Here is a 21,231-nt window from a genome sequence, read left to right on the forward strand (position 1 = left end):
ATATGATTAGATAGAGATACTATGAATAGATAGAGATACTATGAATAGATAGAGATACTATGACTAGATAGAGATACTATGAATAGATAGAGATACTATGAATAGATAGAGATACTATGACTAGATAGAGATACTATGAATAGATAGAGATACTATGAATAGATATGAATAGATAGAGATACTATGAATAGATATGAATAGATAGAGATACTATGACTAGATAGAGATACTATGACTAGATAGAGATACTATGAATAGATAGAGATACTATGACTAGATAGAGATACTATGAATAGATAGAGATACTATGAATAGATATGATTAGATAGAGATACTATGAATAGATAGAGATACTATGAATAGATAGAGATACTATGACTAGATAGAGATACTATGAATAGATAGAGATACTATGAATAGATAGAGATACTATGAATAGATAGAGATACTATGAATAGATAGAGATACTATGAATAGATATGAATAGATAGAGATACTATGAATAGATAGAGATACTATGAATAGATAGAGATACTATGAATAGATAGAGATACTATGAATAGATAGAGATACTATGAATAGATAGAGATACTATGAATAGATAGAGATAATATGAATAGATAGAGATACTATGATTAGATAGAGATACTATGAATAGATAGAGATACTATGAATAGATATGAATAGATAGAGATACTATGATTAGATATGAATAGATAGAGATACTATGATTAGATATGAATAGATAGAGATACTATGAATAGATAGAGGTACTATGAATAGATATGAATAGATAGAGGTACTATGATTAGATATGAATAGATAGAGGTACTATGAATAGATATGAATAGATAGAGGTACTATGATTAGATATGAATAGATAGAGGTACTATGAATAGATATGAATAGATAGAGATACTATGATTAGATAGAGATACTATGAATAGATAGAGATACTATGAATAGATATGAATAGATAGAGATACTATGAATAGATAGAGATACTATGAATAGATAGAGATACTATGAATAGATATGAATAGATAGAGATACTATGAATAGATAGAGATACTATGAATAGATATGAATAGATAGAGATACTATGAATAGATATGAATAGATAGAGATACTATGATTAGATAGAGATACTATGAATAGATAGAGATACTATGAATAGATATGAATAGATAGAGATACTATGAATAGATAGAGATACTATGAATAGATAGAGATACTATGAATAGATATGAATAGATAGAGATACTATGAATAGATAGAGATACTATGAATAGATAGAGATACTGTGAATAGATAGAGATACTATGAATAGATAGAGATACTATGAATAGATATGAATAGATAGAGATACTATGAATAGATAGAGATACTATGAATAGATAGAGATACTGTGAATAGATAGAGATACTATGAATAGATAGAGATACTATGAATAGATATGAATAGATAGAGATACTATGAATAGATAGAGATACTATGAATAGATATGAATAGATAGAGATACTATGAATAGATAGAGATACTGTGAATAGATAGAGATACTGTGAATAGATATGAATAGATAGAGATACTATGAATAGATAGAGATACTATGAATAGATAGAGATACTGTGAATAGATAGAGATACTATGAATAGATAGAGATACTATGAATAGATATGAATAGATAGAGATACTATGAATAGATAGAGATACTATGAATAGATAGAGATACTATGAATAGATAGAGATACTATGAATAGATAGAGATACTATGAATAGATAGAGATACTGTGAATAGATAGAGATACTGTGAATAGATATGAATAGATAGAGATACTATGAATAGATATGAATAGATAGAGATACTATGAATAGATAGAGATACTATGAATAGATAGAGATACTGTGAATAGATAGAGATACTATGAATAGATAGAGATACTATGAATAGATAGAGATACTATGAATAGATAGAGATACTATGAATAGATAGAGATACTATGAATAGATATGAATAGATAGAGATACTATGAATAGATAGAGATACTATGAATAGATAGAGATACTATGAATAGATTTGAATAGATAGAGATACTATGAATAGATAGAGATACTATGAATAGATATGAATAGATAGAGATACTATGAATAGATAGAGATACTATGAATAGATAGAGATACTATGAATAGATAGAGATACTATGATTAGATAGAGATACTATGAATAGATAGAGATACTATGAATAGATATGAATAGATAGAGATACTATGAATAGATAGAGATACTATGAATAGATAGAGATACTATGAATAGATAGAGATACTATGATTAGATAGAGATACTATGAATAGATATGAATAGATAGAGATACTATGAATAGATATGAATAGATAGAGATACTATGATTAGATATGAATAGATAGAGATACTATGAATAGATAGAGATACTATGAATAGATATGAATAGATAGAGATACTATGAATAGATAGAGATACTATGAATAGATATGAAGAGATAGAGATACTATGAATAGATATGAATAGATAGAGATACTATGAATAGATATGAATAGATAGAGATACTATGAATAGATAGAGATACTATGAATAGATAGAGATACTATGAATAGATTTGAATAGATAGAGATACTATGAATAGATAGAGATACTATGAATAGATAGAGATACTATGAATAGATATGAATAGATAGAGATACTATGAATAGATAGAGATACTATGAATAGATAGAGATACTATGATTAGATAGAGATACTATGAATAGATAGAGATACTATGAATAGATATGAATAGATAGAGATACTATGAATAGATATGAATAGATAGAGATACTATGATTAGATATGAATAGATAGAGATACTGTGAATAGATATGAATAGATAGAGATACTATGAATAGATAGAGATACTATGAATAGATATGAATAGATAGAGATACTATGAATAGATAGAGATACTATGAATAGATAGAGATACTATGAATAGATAGAGATACTGTGAATAGATATGAATAGATAGAGATACTATGAATAGATATGAATAGATAGAGATAATATGAATAGATAGAGATACTATGAATAGATAGAGATACTATGAATAGATAGAGATACTGTGAATAGATATGAATAGATAGAGATACTATGAATAGATAGAGATACTATGAATAGATATGAATAGATAGAGATACTATGAATAGATAGAGATACTATGAATAGATAGAGATACTATGAATAGATAGAGATACTATGAATAGATATGAATAGATAGAGATACTATGAATAGATAGAGATACTATGAATAGATAGAGATACTGTGAATAGATAGAGATACTATGAATAGATAGAGATACTATGAATAGATAGAGATACTATGAATAGATAGAGATACTATGAATAGATATGAATAGATAGAGATACTATGAATAGATATGAATAGATAGAGATACTATGAATAGATAGAGATACTATGAATAGATAGAGATACTATGAATAGATAGAGATACTATGAATAGATAGAGATACTATGAATAGATATGAATAGATAGAGATACTATGAATAGATAGAGATACTATGACTAGATAGAGATACTATGAATAGATATGAATAGATAGAGATACTATGAATAGATATGAATAGATAGAGATACTATGAATAGATAGAGATACTATGACTAGATATGAATAGATAGAGATACTATGAATAGATAGAGATACTATGAATAGATAGAGATACTATGAATAGATAGAGATACTATGAATAGATATGAATAGATAGAGATACTATGAATAGATAGAGATACTATGAATAGATAGAGATACTATGAATAGATATGAATAGATAGAGATAATATGAATAGATAGAGATAATATGAAACCAAAGGTAAATTAAAGCCCATTTTCCTCAGTTTCACGCTATGAGAAGTTACTGCCTTTTAGCTTGGTAGGGCAGAATTAAACATGATTAGATATTTAAATGAATATTTTATGGCATTATTATTTGTTTTAGTCTATATTGCATTTGTTTTTAGGAATGAGGGTAATGAAATGTACCAATATTTACATATAGTTGCATATTTCCGTGAGCTTGGGTCCCAGGAAAACACAGAATTTCTAATTTGGGTCCCAGGCTGAAAAAGTTAAAGAACCCCTGGGTCAGGGGTCACACCGTCTCACAGCCTCTTCTCCTTCCTATGGGAGAGGTCAGGGGTCACACCGTCTCACAGCCTCGTCTCCTTCCTATGGGAGAGGTCAGGGGTCACACCGTCTCACAGCCTCGTCTCCTTCCTATGGGAGAGGTCAGGGGTCACACCGTCTCACAGCCTCGTCTCCTTCCTATGGAGAGGTCAGGGGTCACACCGTCTCACAGCCTATGGAGAGGTTAGGGGTCACACCGTCTCACAGCCTCGTCTCCTTCCTATGGAGAGGTCAGGGGTCACACAGTCTCACAGCCTATGGAGAGGTCAGGGGTCACACCGTCTCACAGCCTCGTCTCCTTCCTATGGAGAGGTCAGGGGTCACACCGTCTCACAGCCTCGTCTCCTTCCTATGGAGAGGTCAGGGGTCACACCGTCTCACAGCCTCGTCTCCTTCCTATGGAGAGGTCAGGGGTCACACCGTCTCACAGCCTTGTCTCCTTCCTATGGAGAGGTCAGGGGTCACACTGTCTCACAGCCTCGTCTCCTTCCTATGGAGAGGTCAGGGGTCACACCGTCTCACAGCCTCGTCTCCTTCCTAATGGAGAGGTTAGGACACACGGTCTCACAGCCTCGTCTCCTTCCTATGGAGAGGTCAGGGGTCACAACGTCACACAGCCTCGTCTCCTTCCTATGGAGAGGTCAGGGGTCACACAGTCTCACAGCCTATGGAGAGGTCAGGGGTCACACTGTCTCACAGCCTCGTCTCCTTCCTATGGAGAGGTCAGGGGTCACACCGTCTCACAGCCTCGTCTCCTTCCTATGGAGAGGTCAGGGGTCACACCGTCTCACAGCCTCGTCTCCTTCCTATGGAGAGGTCAGGGGTCACACCGTCTCACAGCCTTGTCTCCTTCCTATGGAGAGGTCAGGGGTCACACCGTCTCACAGCCTCGTCTCCTTCCTATGGAGAGGTCAGGGGTCACACCGTCTCACAGCCTCGTCTCCTTCCTATGGAGAGGTTAGGACACACGGTCTCACAGCCTCGTCTCCTTCCTATGGAGAGGTCAGGGGTCACACCGTCTCACAGCCTCGTCTCCTTCCTATGGAGAGGTCGGGTCGCACCGTCACACAGCCTCGTCTCCTTCCTATGGAGAGGTTAGGACACACGGTCTCACAGCCTCGTCTCCTTCCTATGGAGAGGTCAGGGGTCACACCGTCTCACAGCCTCGTCTCCTTCCTATGGAGAGGTCGGGTCACACCGTCACACAGCCTCGTCTCCTCCCTATGGAGAGGTCAGGGGTCACACCGTCTCACAGCCTATGGAGAGGTCAGGGGTCACACTGTCTCACAGCCTCCTCTGAGCTGCTCTGTTTCTCTAGACAGTGAGCTGCTCTGTTTCTCCAGACAGTGAGCTGCTCTGTTTCTCCAGACAGTGAGCTGCTCTGTTTCTCCAGACAGTGAGCTGCTCTGTTTCTCCAGACAGTGAGCTGCTCTGTTTCTCCAGATAGTGAGCTGCTCTGTTTCTCCAGACAGTGAGCTGCTCTGTTTCTCTAGACAGTGAGCTGCTCTGTTTCTCCAGACAGTGAGCTGCTCTGTTTCTCTAGACAGTGAGCTGCTCTGTTTCTCCAGACAGTGAGCTGCTCTGTTTCTCCAGACAGTGAGCTGCTCTGTTTCTCTAGACAGTGAGCTGCTCTGTTTCTCCAGACAGTGAGCTGCTCTGTTTCTCTAGACAGTGAGCTGCTCTGTTTCTCTAGACAGTGAGCTGCTCTGTTTCTCCAGACAGTGAGCTGCTCTGTTTCTCTAGACAGTGAGCTGCTCTGTTTCTCCAGACAGTGAGCTGCTCTGTTTCTCCAGACAGTGAGCTGCTCTGTTTCTCTAGACAGTGAGCTGCTCTGTTTCTCTAGACAGTGAGCTGCTCTGTTTCTCTAGACAGTGAGCTGCTCTGTTTCTCTAGACAGTGAGCTGCTCTGTTTCTCCAGACAGTGAGCTGCTCTGTTTCTCTAGACAGTGAGCTGCTCTGTTTCTCTAGACAGTGAGCTGCTCTGTTTCTCTAGACAGTGAGCTGCTCTGTTTCTCTAGACAGTGAGCTGCTCTGTTTCTCTAGACAGTGAGCTGCTCTGTTTCTCTAGACAGTGAGCTGCTCTGTTTCTCTAGACAGTGAGCTGCTCTGTTTCTCCAGACAGTGAGCTGCTCTGTTTCTCTAGACAGTGAGCTGCTCTGTTTCTCTAGACAGTGAGCTGCTCTGTTTCTCTAGACAGTGAGCTGCTCTGTTTCTCTAGACAGTGAGCAGAGCTGCTCTGTTTCTCCAGACAGTGAGCTGCTCTGTTTCTACAGACAGTGAGCTGCTCTGTTTCTCCAGACAGTGAGCTGCTCTGTTTCTCTAGACAGTGAGCAGAGCTGCTCTGTTTCTCCAGACAGTGAGCTGCTCTGTTTCTACAGACAGTGAGCTGCTCTGTTTCTACAGACAGTGAGCTGCTCTGTTTCTCCAGACAGTGAGCTGCTCTGTTTCTCCAGACAGTGAGCTGCTCTGTTTCTCCAGACAGTGAGCTGCTCAGTTTCTCCAGACAGTGAGCTGCTCTGTTTCTCCAGACAGTGAGCTGCTCTGTTTCTCCAGACAGTGAGCTGCTCTGTTTCTCCAGACAGTGATCTGCTCTGTTTCTCCAGGTAGTGTTCAGAGTGTCTGGAGAGAAGGGGCTTTATCTCATAACACCGGGTGGCTCATATTTTTCTCGCTCTCCATTTCTCTCTCTCTTTCTTTCTCCCTTCATTGTTGGACAAGTGATGATTTTCTGGCTGTATCTCTCTGTGTCTTTACCCCCCCCACCACTCTCCGTCTGTCTCTCCATCCCTGTGGCTCTCTCTCCTTCGTTTCATCCCTCTCTCCCAGTAGGCTTCTCCCAGGACAAGATGCCGCTACTAATCCATCTGACAGGGGGAGGAAGGGAGGGAGAGATGGATTAGTAGTGGCTAGCACCCTGTTTTAGTCTTCAGGGGTAAAAGACAATAGACAATAGGCTTAGCTGTTTTTAAGAGCCAGGATTGTGACGGCTGTGGTGCTTTGGCTCCCCGTCTAGAAGACACCCCTCGTCACTCTATTGTACTGACACACTACCCACAGTCATACCCCTGGAGAAATGGGACAGAGACCCCATAGTGATGGAAGACAGACAGACAGTCATACCCCTCTAGAAATGGGACAGAGACCCCATAGTGATGGAAGACAGACAGTCAGTCATACCCCTGGAGAAATGGGACAGAGACCCCATAGTGATGGAAGACAGACAGACAGTCATACCCCTGGAGAAATGGGCCAGAGACCCCATAGTGATGGAAGACAGTCATACCCCTGGAGAAATGGGACAGAGACCCCATAGTGATGGAAGACAGACAGTCATACCCCTGGAGAAATGGGACAGAGACCCCATAGTGATGGAAGACAGACAGACAGTCATACCCCTGGAGGAATGGGACAGAGACCCCATAGTGATGGAAGAAAGACAGTCAAACCCCTGGAGAAATGGGACAGAGACCCCATAGTGATGGAAGACAGTCATACCCCTGGAGAAATGGGACAGAGACCCCATAGTGATGGAAGACAGTCATACCCCTGGAGAAATGGGACAGAGACCCCATAGTGATGGAAGACAGTCATACCCCTGGAGAAATGGGACAGAGACCCCATAGTGATGGAAGACAGTCATACCCCTGGAGAAATGGGACAGAGACCCCATAGTGATGGAAGACAGTCATACCCTGGAGAAATGGGACAGAGACCCCATAGTGATGGAAGACAGTCATACCCCTGGAGAAATGGGACAGAGACCCCGTAGTGATGGAAGACAGACAGTCATACCCCTGGAGAAATGGGACAGAGACCCCATAGTGATGGAAGACAGACAGTCATACCCCTGGAGAAATGGGACATAGACCCCACAGATCTACACCTTGTAGTTTCCTCTTGTTTCAGCCATGTTGTTACAACCAGAATGTTGTTTGTTTGTTTGTTGTCAGGACCTGCTTCAGGATGCCTATGATGTGGTGAAGAAAGAGATGGACTCTACTTCAGACCACAGGTAGATTCACATATTACACTACGCTGACTTAACTACACAGCTGTCAATACAGTACGATGTCATCTGGAATCACCTGGAATGGTGTCCTTCAGAGTCATTTAAATATCAATCAAATGTATTTATATAGCCCTTCGTACATCAGCTGATATCTCAAAGTGCTGTACAGAAACCCAGCCTAAAACCTCAAACAGCAAGCAATGCAGGTGTAGAAGCACGGTGGCTAGGAAAAACTCCCTAGAAAGGCCAAAATCTAGGAAGAAACCTAGAGAGGAACCAGGCTATGTGGGGTGGCCAGTCCTCTTCTGGCTGTGCCGGGTGGAGATTATAACAGAACATGGCCAAGATGTGGATGGAAAAAAAGCTGTCCTTGAAACAGTCTTGATATGTTCGTCAAAAGAGAGATCAGGGTCCAGAGTAACGCCGAGGTCCTTCACAGTTTTATTTGAGACGACTGTACAACCATTAAGATTAATTGTCAGATTCAACAGAAGATCTCTTTGTTTCTTGGGACCGAGAACAAGCATCTCTGTTTTGTCCGAGTTTAAAAGTAGAAAGTTTGCAGCCATCCACTTCCTTATGTCTGAAACACATGCTTCTAGCGAGGGCAATTTTGGGGCTTCACCATGTTTCATTGAAATGTACAGCTGTGTGTCATCCGCATAGCAGTGAAAGTTTACATTATGTTTTCGAATAACATCCCCAAGAGGTAAAATATATAGTGAAAACAATAGTGGTCCTAAAACAGAACCTTGAGGAACACCGAAATGTACAGCTGTGTGTCATCCACATAGCAGTGAAAGTTTACATTATGTTTCCGAAATGACATCCCCAAGAGGTAGAATAAAAAAAAATATATATATATATCACAAAAGTGATTTGAGGTGCCATGTTGAACTTCCAGAGACCAGTCAGTTTGAGGGAGTGTGAGAGCGATGACACCACATTTAACACACCTGCTCCCCATTCACACCTGAGACCTTGTGACACTAACGAGTCACATGACACCGGGGAGGGAAAAAGGCTAATTGGGCCCAATTTGGACATTTTCACTTAGGGGTGTACTCACTTTTGTTGCCAGCGGTTTAGACATTAATGGCTGTGTTGAGTTATTTTGAGGGGACAGAAAATGTACACTGTTATACAAGCTGTACACTCACTACTTTACATTGTAGCAAAGTGTCATTTCTTCAGTGTTGTTACATGAAAAGATATACTCAAATATTTACAAAAATGTGTATATACAGTGCCTTGCGAAAGTATTCGGCCCCCTTGAACTTTGCGACCTTTTGCCACATTTCAGGCTTCAAACATAAAGATATAAAACTGTATTTTTTTGTGAAGAATCAACAACAAGTGGGACACAATCATGAAGTGGAACGACATAAGGCTCTGAGAGACTCTGGGTTGAGGTCAGTGGGCTGACTGTGAAGGCTCTGAGAGACTCTGGGTTGAGGTCAGTGGGCTGACTGTGAAGGCTCTGAGAGACTCTGGGTTGAGGTCAGTGGGCTGACTGTGAAGGCTCTGAGAGACTCTGGGTTGAGGTCAGTGGGCTGACTGTGAAGGCTCTGAGAGACTCTGGGTTGAGGTCAGTGGGCTGACTGTGAAGGCTCTGAGAGACTCTGGGTTGACGTCAGTGGGCTGACTGTGAAGGCTCTGAGAGACTCTGGGTTGAGGTCAGTGGGCTGACTGTGAAGGCTCTGAGAGACTCTGGGTTGAGGTCAGTGGGCTGACTGTGAAGGCTCTGAGAGACTCTGGGTTGAGGTCAGTGGGCTGACTGTGAAGGCTCTGAGAGACTCTGGGTTGAGGTCAGTGGGCTGACTGTGAAGGCTCTGAGAGACTCTGGGTTGAGGTCAGTGGGCTGACTGTGAAGGCTCTGAGAGACTCTGGGTTGAGGTCAGTGGGCTGACTGTGAAGGCTCTGAGAGACTCTGGGTTGAGGTCAGTGGGCTGACTGTGAAGGCTCTGAGAGACTCTGGGTTGAGGTCAGTGGGCTGACTGTGAAGGCTCTGAGAGACTCTGGGTTGAGGTCAGTGGGCTGACTGTGAAGGCTCTGAGAGACTGGGTTGAGGTCAGTGGGCTGACTGTGAAGGCTCTGAGAGACTCTGGGTTGAGGTCAGTGGGCTGACTGTGAAGGCTCTGAGAGACTTTGGGTTGAGGTCAGTGGGCTGACTGTGAAGGCTCTGAGAGACTGGGTTGAGGTCAGTGGGCTGACTGTGAAGGCTCTGAGAGACTCTGGGTTGAGGTCAGTGGGCTGACTGAACGCTCTGAGAGACTCTGGGTTGAGGTCAGTGATAAAGTAGTCAACAGTACTACTGCCAAGAGATGAGCTATAGGTGTACCTACCATAGGAGTCCCCTCGAAGCCTACCATTGAATATGTACATACCCAGCATGCAACAGAGCTGTGAGCTATCTCTCTCCTCTCTCCCCCTCCCCTGGTGACCAGCTTAGACAGTCTATATTTAATTGGGTCCTACCTCTGTTCTCCTCTTATGGCTTCACAGCTTTAACAGTTAATATATTCAGGTGGCTGAACAGAGCGGGTTTCAGAACAGACCAGGTCTCAGAACAGGGCAGGTCTCAGAACAGGGCAGGTCTCAGAACAGGGCAGGTCTCAGAACAGGGCAGGTCTCAGACCAGGGCAGGTCTCAGACCAGGGCAGGTCTCAGAACAGGGCAGGTCTCAGACCAGGGCAGGTCTCAGAACAGGGCAGGTCTCAGAACAGGGCAGGTCTCAGAACAAAGCAGGTCTCAGAACAGAGCAGGTCTCAGACCAGGGCAGGTCTCAGACCAGGGCAGGTCTCAGAACGGAACAGGGCAGGTCTCAGATCAGGGCAGGTCTCAGAACAGGGCAGGTCTCGGAACGGAACAGGTCTCAGAACAGGGCAGGTCTCGGAACGGAACCGGTCTCAGAACGGAACAGGGCAGGTCTCAGATCAGGGCAGGTCTCAGAACAGGGCAGGTCTCAGAACAGGGCAGGTCTCAGAACAGAGCAGGTCTCAGAGCAGGGCAGGTCTCAGAACAGGGCAGGTCTCAGAGCAGGTCTCGGAACGGAACAGGTCTCAGAACGGAACAGGTCTTAGAACAGAGCAGGTCGCAGAACGGAACCGGTCTCAGAACGGAACCGGTCTCAGAACGGAACAGGGCAGGTCTCAGAACAGGGCAGGTCTCAGAACAGGGCAGGTCTCAGAACAGGGCAGGTCTCAGAACAGGGCAGGTCTCAGAACAGGGCAGGTCTCAGATCAGGGCAGGTCTCAGATCAGGGCAGGTCTCAGAACAGGGCAGGTCTCAGAACAGGGCAGGTCTCAGAACGGAACCGGGCAGGTCTCAGAACAGGGCAGGTCTCAGAACAGGGCAGGTCTCAGACCAGGGCAGGTCTCAGACCAGGGCAGGTCTCAGACCAGGGCAGGTCTCAGACCAGGGCAGGTCTCAGACCAGGGCAGGTCTCAGAACAAGGCAGGTCTCAGAACAGAGCAGGTTTCAGAACAGAGCAGGTCTCAGAACTGAACAGGTCGCAGAACGGAACCGGTCGCAGAACGGAACCGGTCGCAGAACGGAACCGGTCTCAGAACGGAACAGGGCAGGTCTCAGAACAGGGCAGGTCTCAGAACGGAACCGGTCTCAGAACGGAACAGGGCAGGTCTCAGACCAGGGCAGGTCTCAGACCAGGGCAGGTCTCAGACCAGGGCAGGTCTCAGACCAGGGCAGGTCTCAGACCAGGGCAGGTCTCAGACCAGGGCAGGTCTCAGAACAAGGCAGGTCTCAGAACAGAGCAGGTTTCAGAACAGAGCAGGTCTCAGAACAGAGCAGGTCTCAGAACTGAACAGGTCGCAGAACGGAACCGGTCGCAGAACGGAACCGGTCGCAGAACGGAACAGGGCAGGTCTCAGAACAGGGCAGGTCTCAGAACAAGGCAGGTCTCAGAACAGGGCAGGTCTCAGAACAGGGCAGGTCTCAGATCAGGGCAGGTCTCAGATCAGGGCAGGTCTCAGAACAGGGCAGGTCTCAGAACAGGGCAGGTCTCAGAACGGAACCAGTCTCAGAACGGAACAGGGCAGGTCTCAGAACAGGGCAGGTCTCAGACCAGGGCAGGTCTCAGACCAGGGCAGGTCTCAGACCAGGGCAGGTCTCAGACCAGGGCAGGTCTCAGAACAGGGCAGGTCTCAGAACAAGGCAGGTCTCAGAACAGAGCAGGTTTCAGAACAGAGCAGGTCTCAGAACGGAACAGGTCGCAGAACGGAACCGGTCGCAGAACGGAACCGGTCGCAGAACGGAACCGGTCTCAGAACGGAACAGGGCAGGTCTCAGAACAGGGCAGGTCTCAGAACAAGGCAGGTCTCAGAACAGGGCAGGTCTCAGAACGGAACCGGTCTCAGAACGGAACAGGGCAGGTCTCAGAACAGGGCAGGTCTCAGATCAGGGCAGGTCTCAGACCAGGGCAGGTCTCAGACCAGGGCAGGTCTCAGATCAGGGCAGGTCTCAGATCAGGGCAGGTCTCAGAACAGGTCTCAGAACAGGGCAGGTCTCAGAACGGAACCGGTCTCAGAACGGAACAGGGCAGGTCTCAGACCAGGGCAGGTCTCAGACCAGGGCAGGTCTCAGACCAGGGCAGGTCTCAGACCAGGGCAGGTCTCAGACCAGGGCTGGTCTCAGACCAGGGCAGGTCTCAGACCAGGGCTGGTCTCAGACCAGGGCAGGTCTCAGAACAGGGCAGGTCTCAGAACAGGGCAGGTCTCAGAACAAGGCAGGTCTCAGAACAGAGCAGGTCTCAGAACGGAACAGAGCAGGTCTCAGAACAGGGCAGGTCTCAGAACAGGGCAGGTCTCAGAACAGGGCAGGTCTCAGAACAGGGCAGGTCTCAGAACGGAACAGGGCAGGTCTCAGAACATGTTTGTGGTAAGGCAGAGGAGAGCGGGAGGGATGAGGAAAGAGAGAAGAGATAGAGACAAGAACAGAGAGGATCTAGGGAGAGGAGGGAGAGAGAAAGAAAGGGACAAGGTAGAGAAGAGAGAGACAGGGTAGAGGAGAGAGAACGACAGGGTAGAGGAGAGAGAACGACAGGGTAGAGGAGAGAGAACGACAGGGTAGAGGAGAGAGAACGACAGGGTAGAGGAGAGAGAGAGAGAGACAGACAGAGACAGGGTAGAAGAGAGAGAGAGAGCGAGAGCGAGAGCGAGAGAGAGAGAGAGAGAGAGAGAGAGAGATGGTTAAGGTGGTGGCTATAGAGCAGCTCTCATTAAGAATTCACTTTTAATGAGGTCTCCCTCAACAAAGGACTGGGCCCCGACGTGGCCTGGATAACACACACAGACATACACACACTCCCTGTTCACAGAAACCGATATACTGGCAGGGAACGTGGTTCACATGAAGTCCCTCTGCCTCCATCTTCCCATTGGAGGAGAAGGTCAGAGGGGAGGGACCTCCTGGCTTTCTCATCCAATGGGATTTAATAAGAAGTCGAGGAGAAAGGACTCAAGGAGTATGTTCTTTGAGATTGTCCCAATGCTCTCTCTCTTAATAATCACCTTCTCTACTCAGCTCCTCTGTCCTCTGTCCTCTGGAGGACTGGTGTTGACTCATTACCAACCACTTGTCTCTCTCTGTCTCCAGTCCTGTCTGCTCCTCTGTCCTCTGTCCTCTGATGGACTGGAGGACTGGTGTTGACTCATTACCAGCCACTTGTCTCTCTCTGTCTCCAGTCCTGTCCTGGCCTCTCCTCAGTGTGGGGACTTTGACAAGCTCCGGGAGATCTATAAGGACATCATGTGTTTCGTCAAGACTCAGATGGTGGAGAACCCAGAACATAACCAGGTATGGTAGGAACCAGAACATAACCAGGTATGGTAGGAACCAGAACATAACCAGGTATGGTAGGAACCAGAACATAACCAGGTATGGTAGAAACCAGAACATAACCAGAACATAACCAGGTATGGTAGGAACCAGAACATAACCAGAACATAACCAGGTATGGTAGGAACCAGAACATAACCAGGTATGGTAGGAACCATAACATAACCAGGTATGGTAGGAACCAGAACATAACCAGGTATGGTAGGAACCAGAACATAACCAGGTATGGTAGAAACCAGAACATAACCAGGTATGGTAGGAACCAGAACATAACCAGGTATGGTAGGAACCAGAACATAACCAGGTATGGTAGGAACCAGAACATAACCAGGTATGGTAGGAACCATAACATAACCAGGTATGGTAGGAACCAGAACATAACCAGAACATAACCAGGTATGGTAGGAACCAGAACATAACCAGAACATAACCAGGTATGGTAGGAACCAGAACATAACCAGGTATGGTAGGAACCAGAACATAACCAGGTATGGTAGGAACCATAACATAACCAGGTATGGTAGGAACCAGAACATAACCAGGTATGGTAGGAACCAGAACATAACCAGAACATAACCAGGTATGGTAGGAACCAGAACTGTCTGTCTGTCCTCCAGGTAACAGGTTCTCCCTCTCCCTATAGGACCTGTCTGTCTGTCTGTCCTCCAGGTAACAGGTTCTCTCTCTGTATAGGACCTGTCTGTCTGTCTGTCCTCCAGGTAACAGGTTCTCTCTCCGTATAGGACCTGTCTGTCTGTCTGTCCTCCAGGTAACAGGTTCTCTCTCTGTATAGGACCTGTCTGTCTGTCTGTCTGTCCTCCAGGTAACAGGTTCTCTCTCTGTATAGGACCTGTCTGTCTGTCCTCCAGGTAACAGGTTCTCTCTCCGTATAGGACCTGTCTGTCTGTCCTCCAGATAACAGGTTCTCTCTCTGTATAGGACCTGTCTGTCTGTCCTCCAGGTAACAGGTTCTCTCTCTGTATAGGACCTGTCTGTCTGTCCTCCAGGTAACAGGTTCTCTCTCTGTATAGGACCTGTCTGTCTGTCCTCCAGGTAACAGGTTCTCTCTCCGTATAGGACCTGTCTGTCTGTCCTCCAGATAACAGGTTCTCTCTCCGTATAGGACCTGTCTGTCTGTCTGTCTGTCTGTCTGTCCTCCAGGTAACAGGTTCTCTCTCCCTATAGGACGTGTGTCTGTCTGCTATGAGGGACCGTGAGGAGATCTTTCTCCAATGCTCCGAGTCCTTCGACAGTGAGGACATGTGAATCACAGGAGGCTGCTGACGGGAGGACGGCTCGTAGAAATGTCCGGAAACGAAGCAAATGGAAATGACATCAAACACCCTGAAACCATGGAAACCATGTGTGATGTATTTAATACTGTTCCACCGATTCCGCTCCTGTCATTACCCACAAGCCTGTTCACTAACTTCCTGTTTCTGGGACCAATCAGAACAGTTAGAATGTGTTTGATATATTTAATACCGTTCCACTGATTCAGCTCCAGTCATTACCCACAAGCCTGTTCACCTCAATTAACCTGTTCACCAACTTCCTGTTTCTGGGACCAATCAGAATGTGTTTGATATATTTAATACGTTCCACTGATTCAGCTCCAGTCATTACCCACAAGCCTGTTCTCCTCAATTAACTTGTTCACCAACTTCCTGTCATGTGACCACCTATTAGTTCCTGGTGACATGAAAGACACAGTGTGTTGCTTTGTTATGGACTTGATAAATGATCACGTTTTGGGATTTGTTTTTTATAAATGTTCAGCTTTTCCACCCGTTTAGTGTTACAGACATGTTTTATAATCTGACATTCATGTTTTTATGTGAAGTTTTATTATGATGTTTTATAATCTGGTTCCAATCATTCATCAGTTTGTATTTGATGATCATTGTTCAGCCTTTTTAACCCATTAAGAATCAGCATTTTGTCCAGCCAGTCTTTCTCTATTAAACCTCAGCCTCAGAGCCAGTCTTTCTCTATTAAACCTCAGCCTCAGAGCCAGTCTTTCTCTATTAAACCTCAGCCTCAGAGCCAGTCTTTCTCTATTAAACCTCAGCCTCAGAGCCAGTCTTTCTCAGCCTCAGAGCCAGTCTCTCTATTAAACCTCAGCCTCAGAGCCAGTCTCTCTCTGTGTATTAAACCTCAGCCTCAGAGCCAGTCTCTCTATTAAACCTCAGCCTCAGAGCCAGTCTTTCTCTGTGTATTAAACCTCAGCCTCAGAGCCAGTCTCTCTATTATACCTCAGCCTCAGAGCCAGTCTCTCTATTATACCTCAGCCTCAGAGCCAGTCTTTCTCTATTAAACCTCAGCCTCAGAGCCAGTCTTTCTCTGTGTATTAAACCTCAGCCTCAGAGCCAGTCTTTCTCTATTAAACCTCAGCCTCAGAGCCAGTCTTTCTCAGTGTATTAAACCTCGGCCTCAGAGGGATGGTGGTCTCTCAGTGTCCAGCAGCGGTCACCAAACTAAGGGTCGCGACCCCCGTGTGGGGACGCCTGATGTGAAAACGAGGTTGCGGAAGAATTTCCCCAAAAATCCTGAAAATAAAATGTAAAAAAATAAAACACATTTTATTTAACACATCGCCTTTGTATCTTTGTAATGTGGTTAACCTTAAAAATGGAAATTAAAATGTTTAAAACCTAAAAAGATCCAATTCAACCAGAGTGGCCCTTAAATCGTTAAAAGGCTGATCTGAATGAACCTAGTGTGGCCTTTCGAGCTGCTATAAAATACCCATAAAACCTAGCGGTCAAACAGGGAAATGGTTCCAATCGTTTTTCCACCATTCATTTTTATGAAACCCCTGGTCTACAGGGATCTGAGCCTCCCGGTCGCTGGTCGCATTCTAGAAATACAGACCACGTGTGTCTGGATGAGTCTGTCTGTCTGGCTGCGTCCAGCCCCAGGCTTGTTCTCTCTCTTCTGCCTTATAGTGAGGAGACCAGCCTCCAGCCCCAGGCTTGTTCTCTCTCTCCTGCCTTATAGTGAGGAGACCAGTCTCCAGCTGCCTCCAGCCCCAGGCTTGTTCTCTCTCTTCTGCCTTATAGTGAGGAGACCAGTCTCCAGCCCCAGGCTGGTTCTCTCTCTTCTGCCTTATAGTGAGGAGACCAGTCTCCAGCCCCAGGCTTGTTCTCTCTCTCTCCTGCCTTATAGTGAGCAGACCAGTCTCCAGCCCCAGGCTTGTTCTCTCTCTCTCCTGCCTTATAGTGAGCAGACCAGTCTCCAGCTGCCTCCAGCCCCAGGCTTGTTCTCTCTCTTCTGCATTATAGTGAGCAGACCAGTCTCCAGCTGCCTCCAGCCCCAGGCTTGTTCTCTCTCTTCTGCATTATAGTGAGCAGACCAGTCTCCAGCTGCCTCCAGCCCCAGGCTTGTTCTCTCTCTCTCCTGCCTTATAGTGAGCAGACCAGTCTCCAGCCCCAGGCTTGTTTCTCTCTCTCCTGCCTTATAGTGAGCAGACCAGTCTCCAGCTGCCTCCAGCCCCAGGCTTGTTCTCTCTCTTCTGCATTATAGTGAGCAGACCAGTCTCCAGCTGCCTCCAGCCCCAGGCTTGTTCTCTCTCTCTCCTGCCTTATAGTGAGCAGACCAGTCTCCAGCCCCAGGCTTGTTCTCTCTCTCTCCTGCCTTATAGTGAGCAGACCAGTCTCCAGCTGCCTCCAGCCCCAGGCTTGTTCTCTCTCTTCTGCATTATAGTGAGCAGACCAGTCTCCAGCTGCCTCCAGCCCCAGGCTTGTTCTCTCTCTCTCCTGCCTTATAGTGAGCAGACCAGCCTCCAGCTGTCTCCAGCCCCAGGCTTGTTCTCTCTCTTCTGCCTTATAGTGAGCAGACCAGTCTCCAGCCACAGGCTTGTTCTCTCTCTCTCCTGCCTTATAGTGAGCAGACCAGTCTCCAGCCCCAGGCTTGTTCTCTCTCTTCTGCCTTATAGTGGATTCGGCTATTTCAGCCACACCCGTTGCTGATAGGTGTATAACATCGACCACACAGCCATGCATTCTCCATAGACAAACAATGGCAGTAGAATGGCCTTACTGAAGAGCTCAGTGACTTTCAACGTGTCACCGCCATAGGATGCCAGGAGAACACTACCTGTCCCAATGCATAGGGCCAACTGTAAAGTTTGGTGGAGGAGGAATAATGGTCTGGGGCTGTTTTTCTAAGTTCGGGCCCCTTAGTTCCAGTGAAGGAGAATCTTAATGCTACAGAATACAATGACATTCTAGAAGATTCTGTGCTTCCAACTTTATGGCAAAAGTTTGGGGAAGGCCCTTTCCTGTTTCAGCATGACAATGCCCCCAGTGCACAAAGCGAGGTCCATACAGAAATGGTTTGTCAATATCAGTGTGGAAGAACTTGACAGGTCTGTGTTAGAAGCTCACCTCGGGGTCATGATTGGGGCTGTACAAATGTTAGCTGAATAATTGATTATGCTTATGTTGTATTAATAGAAGGGGAGGGGTTATAAGACCCCTCCCTCTTTATAGGGTCCTAGACTTCAGATTAACAATAAACATGAGGTTTTAATCTCGCTCTCTCGTACTGTCACTCAGCCCAGACTCCCAGTCCTGCTGTGACTCAGCCCAGACTCCCAGTCCTACTGTCACTCAGCCCAGACTCCCAGTCCTGTTACTCAGCCCAGACTCCCAGTCCTACTGTCACTCAGCCCAGACTCCCAGTCCTACTGTTACTCAGCCCAGACTCCCAGTCCTACTGTTACTCAGCCCAGACTCCCAGTCCTACTGTTACTCAGCCCAGACTCCCAGTCCTACTGTTACTCAGCCCAGACTCCCAGTCCTACTGTTACTCAGCCCAGACTCCCAGTCCTACTGTGACTCAGCCCAGACTCCCAGTCCTACTGTTACTCAGCCCAGACTCCCAGTCCTACTGTTACTCAGCCCAGACTCCCAGTCCTACTGTTACTCAGCCCAGACTCCCAGTCCTACTGTGACTCAGCCCAGACTCCCAGTCCTTTCACTCAGCCCAGACTCCCAGTCCTACTGTTACTCAGCCCAGACTCCCAGTCCTACTGTTACTCAGCCCAGACTCCCAGTCCTACTGTTACTCAGCCCAGACTCCCAGTCCTACTGTGACTCAGCCCAGACTCCCAGTCCTGTCACTCAGCCCAGACTCCCAGTCCTACTGTTACTCAGCCCAGACTCCCAGTCCTACTGTGACTCAGCCCAGACTCCCAGTCCTGTCACTCAGCCCAGACTCCCAGTCCTACTGTTACTCAGCCCAGACTCCCAGTCCTACTGTTACTCAGCCCAGACTCCCAGTCCTACTGTTACTCAGCCCAGACTCCCAGTCCTACTGTTACTCAGCCCAGACTCCCAGTCCTACTGTTACTCAGCCCAGACTCCCAGTCCTACTGTTACTCAGCCCAGACTCCCAGTCCTACTGTGACTCAGCCCAGACTCCCAGTCCTGTCACTCAGCCCAGACTCCCAGTCCTACTGTTACTCAGCCCAGACTCCCAGTCCTACTGTTACTCAGCCCAGACTCCCAGTCCTACTGTGACTCAGCCCAGACTCCCAGTCCTACTGTGACTCAGCCCAGACTCCCAGTCCTACTGTTACTCAGCCCAGACTCCCAGTCCTACTGTTACTCAGCCCAGACTCCCAGTCCTACTGTGACTCAGCCCAGACTCCCAGTCCTGTCACTCAGCCCAGACTCCCAGTCCTACTGTGACTCAGCCCAGACTCCCAGTCCTACTGTGACTCAGCCCAGACTCCCAGTCCTGTCACTCAGCCCAGACTCCCAGTCCTACTGTGACTCAGCCCAGACTCCCAGTCCTACTGTGACTCAGCCCAGACTCCCAGTCCTACTGTTACTCAGCCCAGACTCCCAGTCCTACTGTGACTCAGCCCAGACTCCCAGTCCTGTCACTCAGCCCAGACTCCCAGTCCTACTGTTACTCAGCCCAGACTCCCAGTCCTACTGCTGCAGTGTGTGCATCTCTCGCTCTCTCTCTGAGAAATGTGTGACTGAGACAGACCTCTGCAGGGGAGTGTAGGAGATAAGACCACTCAGACATTCCACTATAAATCAACGTGGACATTTACTGCTAAGCTTTTAGATAACACACTAAAGGCCTTGTTTATATAGCTTTGTATGCATGGTTCTGGTCTCGGGAGTCAAAAGGTAATGATGTAGGTAGTAACATAACCAGGGCTAGACTGAGGGTTTAACATTACCAGGGCTAGACTGGGGGTTTAACATTACCAGGGCTAGACTGGGGGTTTAACATTACCAGGGCTAGACTGAGGGTTTAACATTACCAGGGCTAGACTGAGGGGTTTAACATTACCAGGGCTAGACTGAGGGTTTAACATTACCAGGGCTAGACTGAGGGTTTAACATTACCAGGGCTAGACTGAGGGTTTAACATTACCAGGGCTAGACTGAGGGTTTAACATTACCAGGGCTAGACTGAGGGTTTAACATTACCAGGGCTAGACTGAGGGTTTAACATTACCAGGGCTAGACTGAGGGTTTAACATTACCAGGGCTAGACTGAGGGTTTAACATTACCAGGGCTAGACTGAGGGTTTAACATTACCAGGGCTAGACTGAGGGTTTAACATTACCAGGGCTAGACTGAGGGTTTAACAAAACCACTTGAGACCTTTTCCTTGATGCAGAACTTTCTGGGAAAAATGCTTGACATTTTCCTGATTGTCAACTTCTGTCTGCAATTGAATTAAAAAAGGTTTTTGACTGATTTAATTAAAGATATTATCATAATGCTAATTTCACCAATGAGGCAATGATTGACAAGGATGGAAGGAACGAACCCAAACAACTGCACAGAGCCCTGACCTCTAACCCCACCAAACACCTTTGGGATCAATTAGTACGCTGACTGCGAGCCAGGCCTAATCGCCCAACATCAGTGCCCGATCTCACTAATGCTCTTGTGGCTGAATAGAAGCAAGTCCCTGCAGCAATGTTCCAACATCTAGTGGAAAACCTTCCCAGAAGAGTGGAGGCTGTTATAGCAGCAATGTTCCAACATCTAGTGGAAAGCCTTCCCAGAAGAGTGGAGGCTGTTATAGCAGCAATGTTCCAACATCTAGTGGAAAGCCTTCCCAGAAGAGCGGAGGCTGTTATAGCAGCAATGTTCCAACATCTAGTGGAAAACCTTC

The 21,231-nt window shown here is 46.2% G+C and overlaps 1 protein-coding gene across 1 annotated transcript in view; it reads left to right on the top strand.

The window, feature by feature from the left end:
• Positions 1 to 16,061, top strand: part of LOC123995805 (stimulated by retinoic acid gene 8 protein homolog) — a 34,165-nt gene extending 18,104 nt beyond the window's left edge. Inside the window, exons 7-9 of the mRNA XM_046299484.1 lie at positions 8,164 to 8,225; positions 13,925 to 14,036; positions 15,264 to 16,061. Coding sequence (XP_046155440.1) covers positions 8,164 to 8,225; positions 13,925 to 14,036; positions 15,264 to 15,344 — 255 coding nt within the window. The 3' untranslated portion in view covers positions 15,345 to 16,061. The remainder of the gene's footprint in view (positions 1 to 8,163; positions 8,226 to 13,924; positions 14,037 to 15,263) is intronic.
• The last annotated feature ends 5,170 nt before the right edge of the window (positions 16,062 to 21,231 follow it).

Source organism: Oncorhynchus gorbuscha, linkage group LG14, assembly GCF_021184085.1.
Source record: "Oncorhynchus gorbuscha isolate QuinsamMale2020 ecotype Even-year linkage group LG14, OgorEven_v1.0, whole genome shotgun sequence".
NCBI classification, from domain to species: Eukaryota; Metazoa; Chordata; class Actinopteri; order Salmoniformes; family Salmonidae; genus Oncorhynchus; species Oncorhynchus gorbuscha.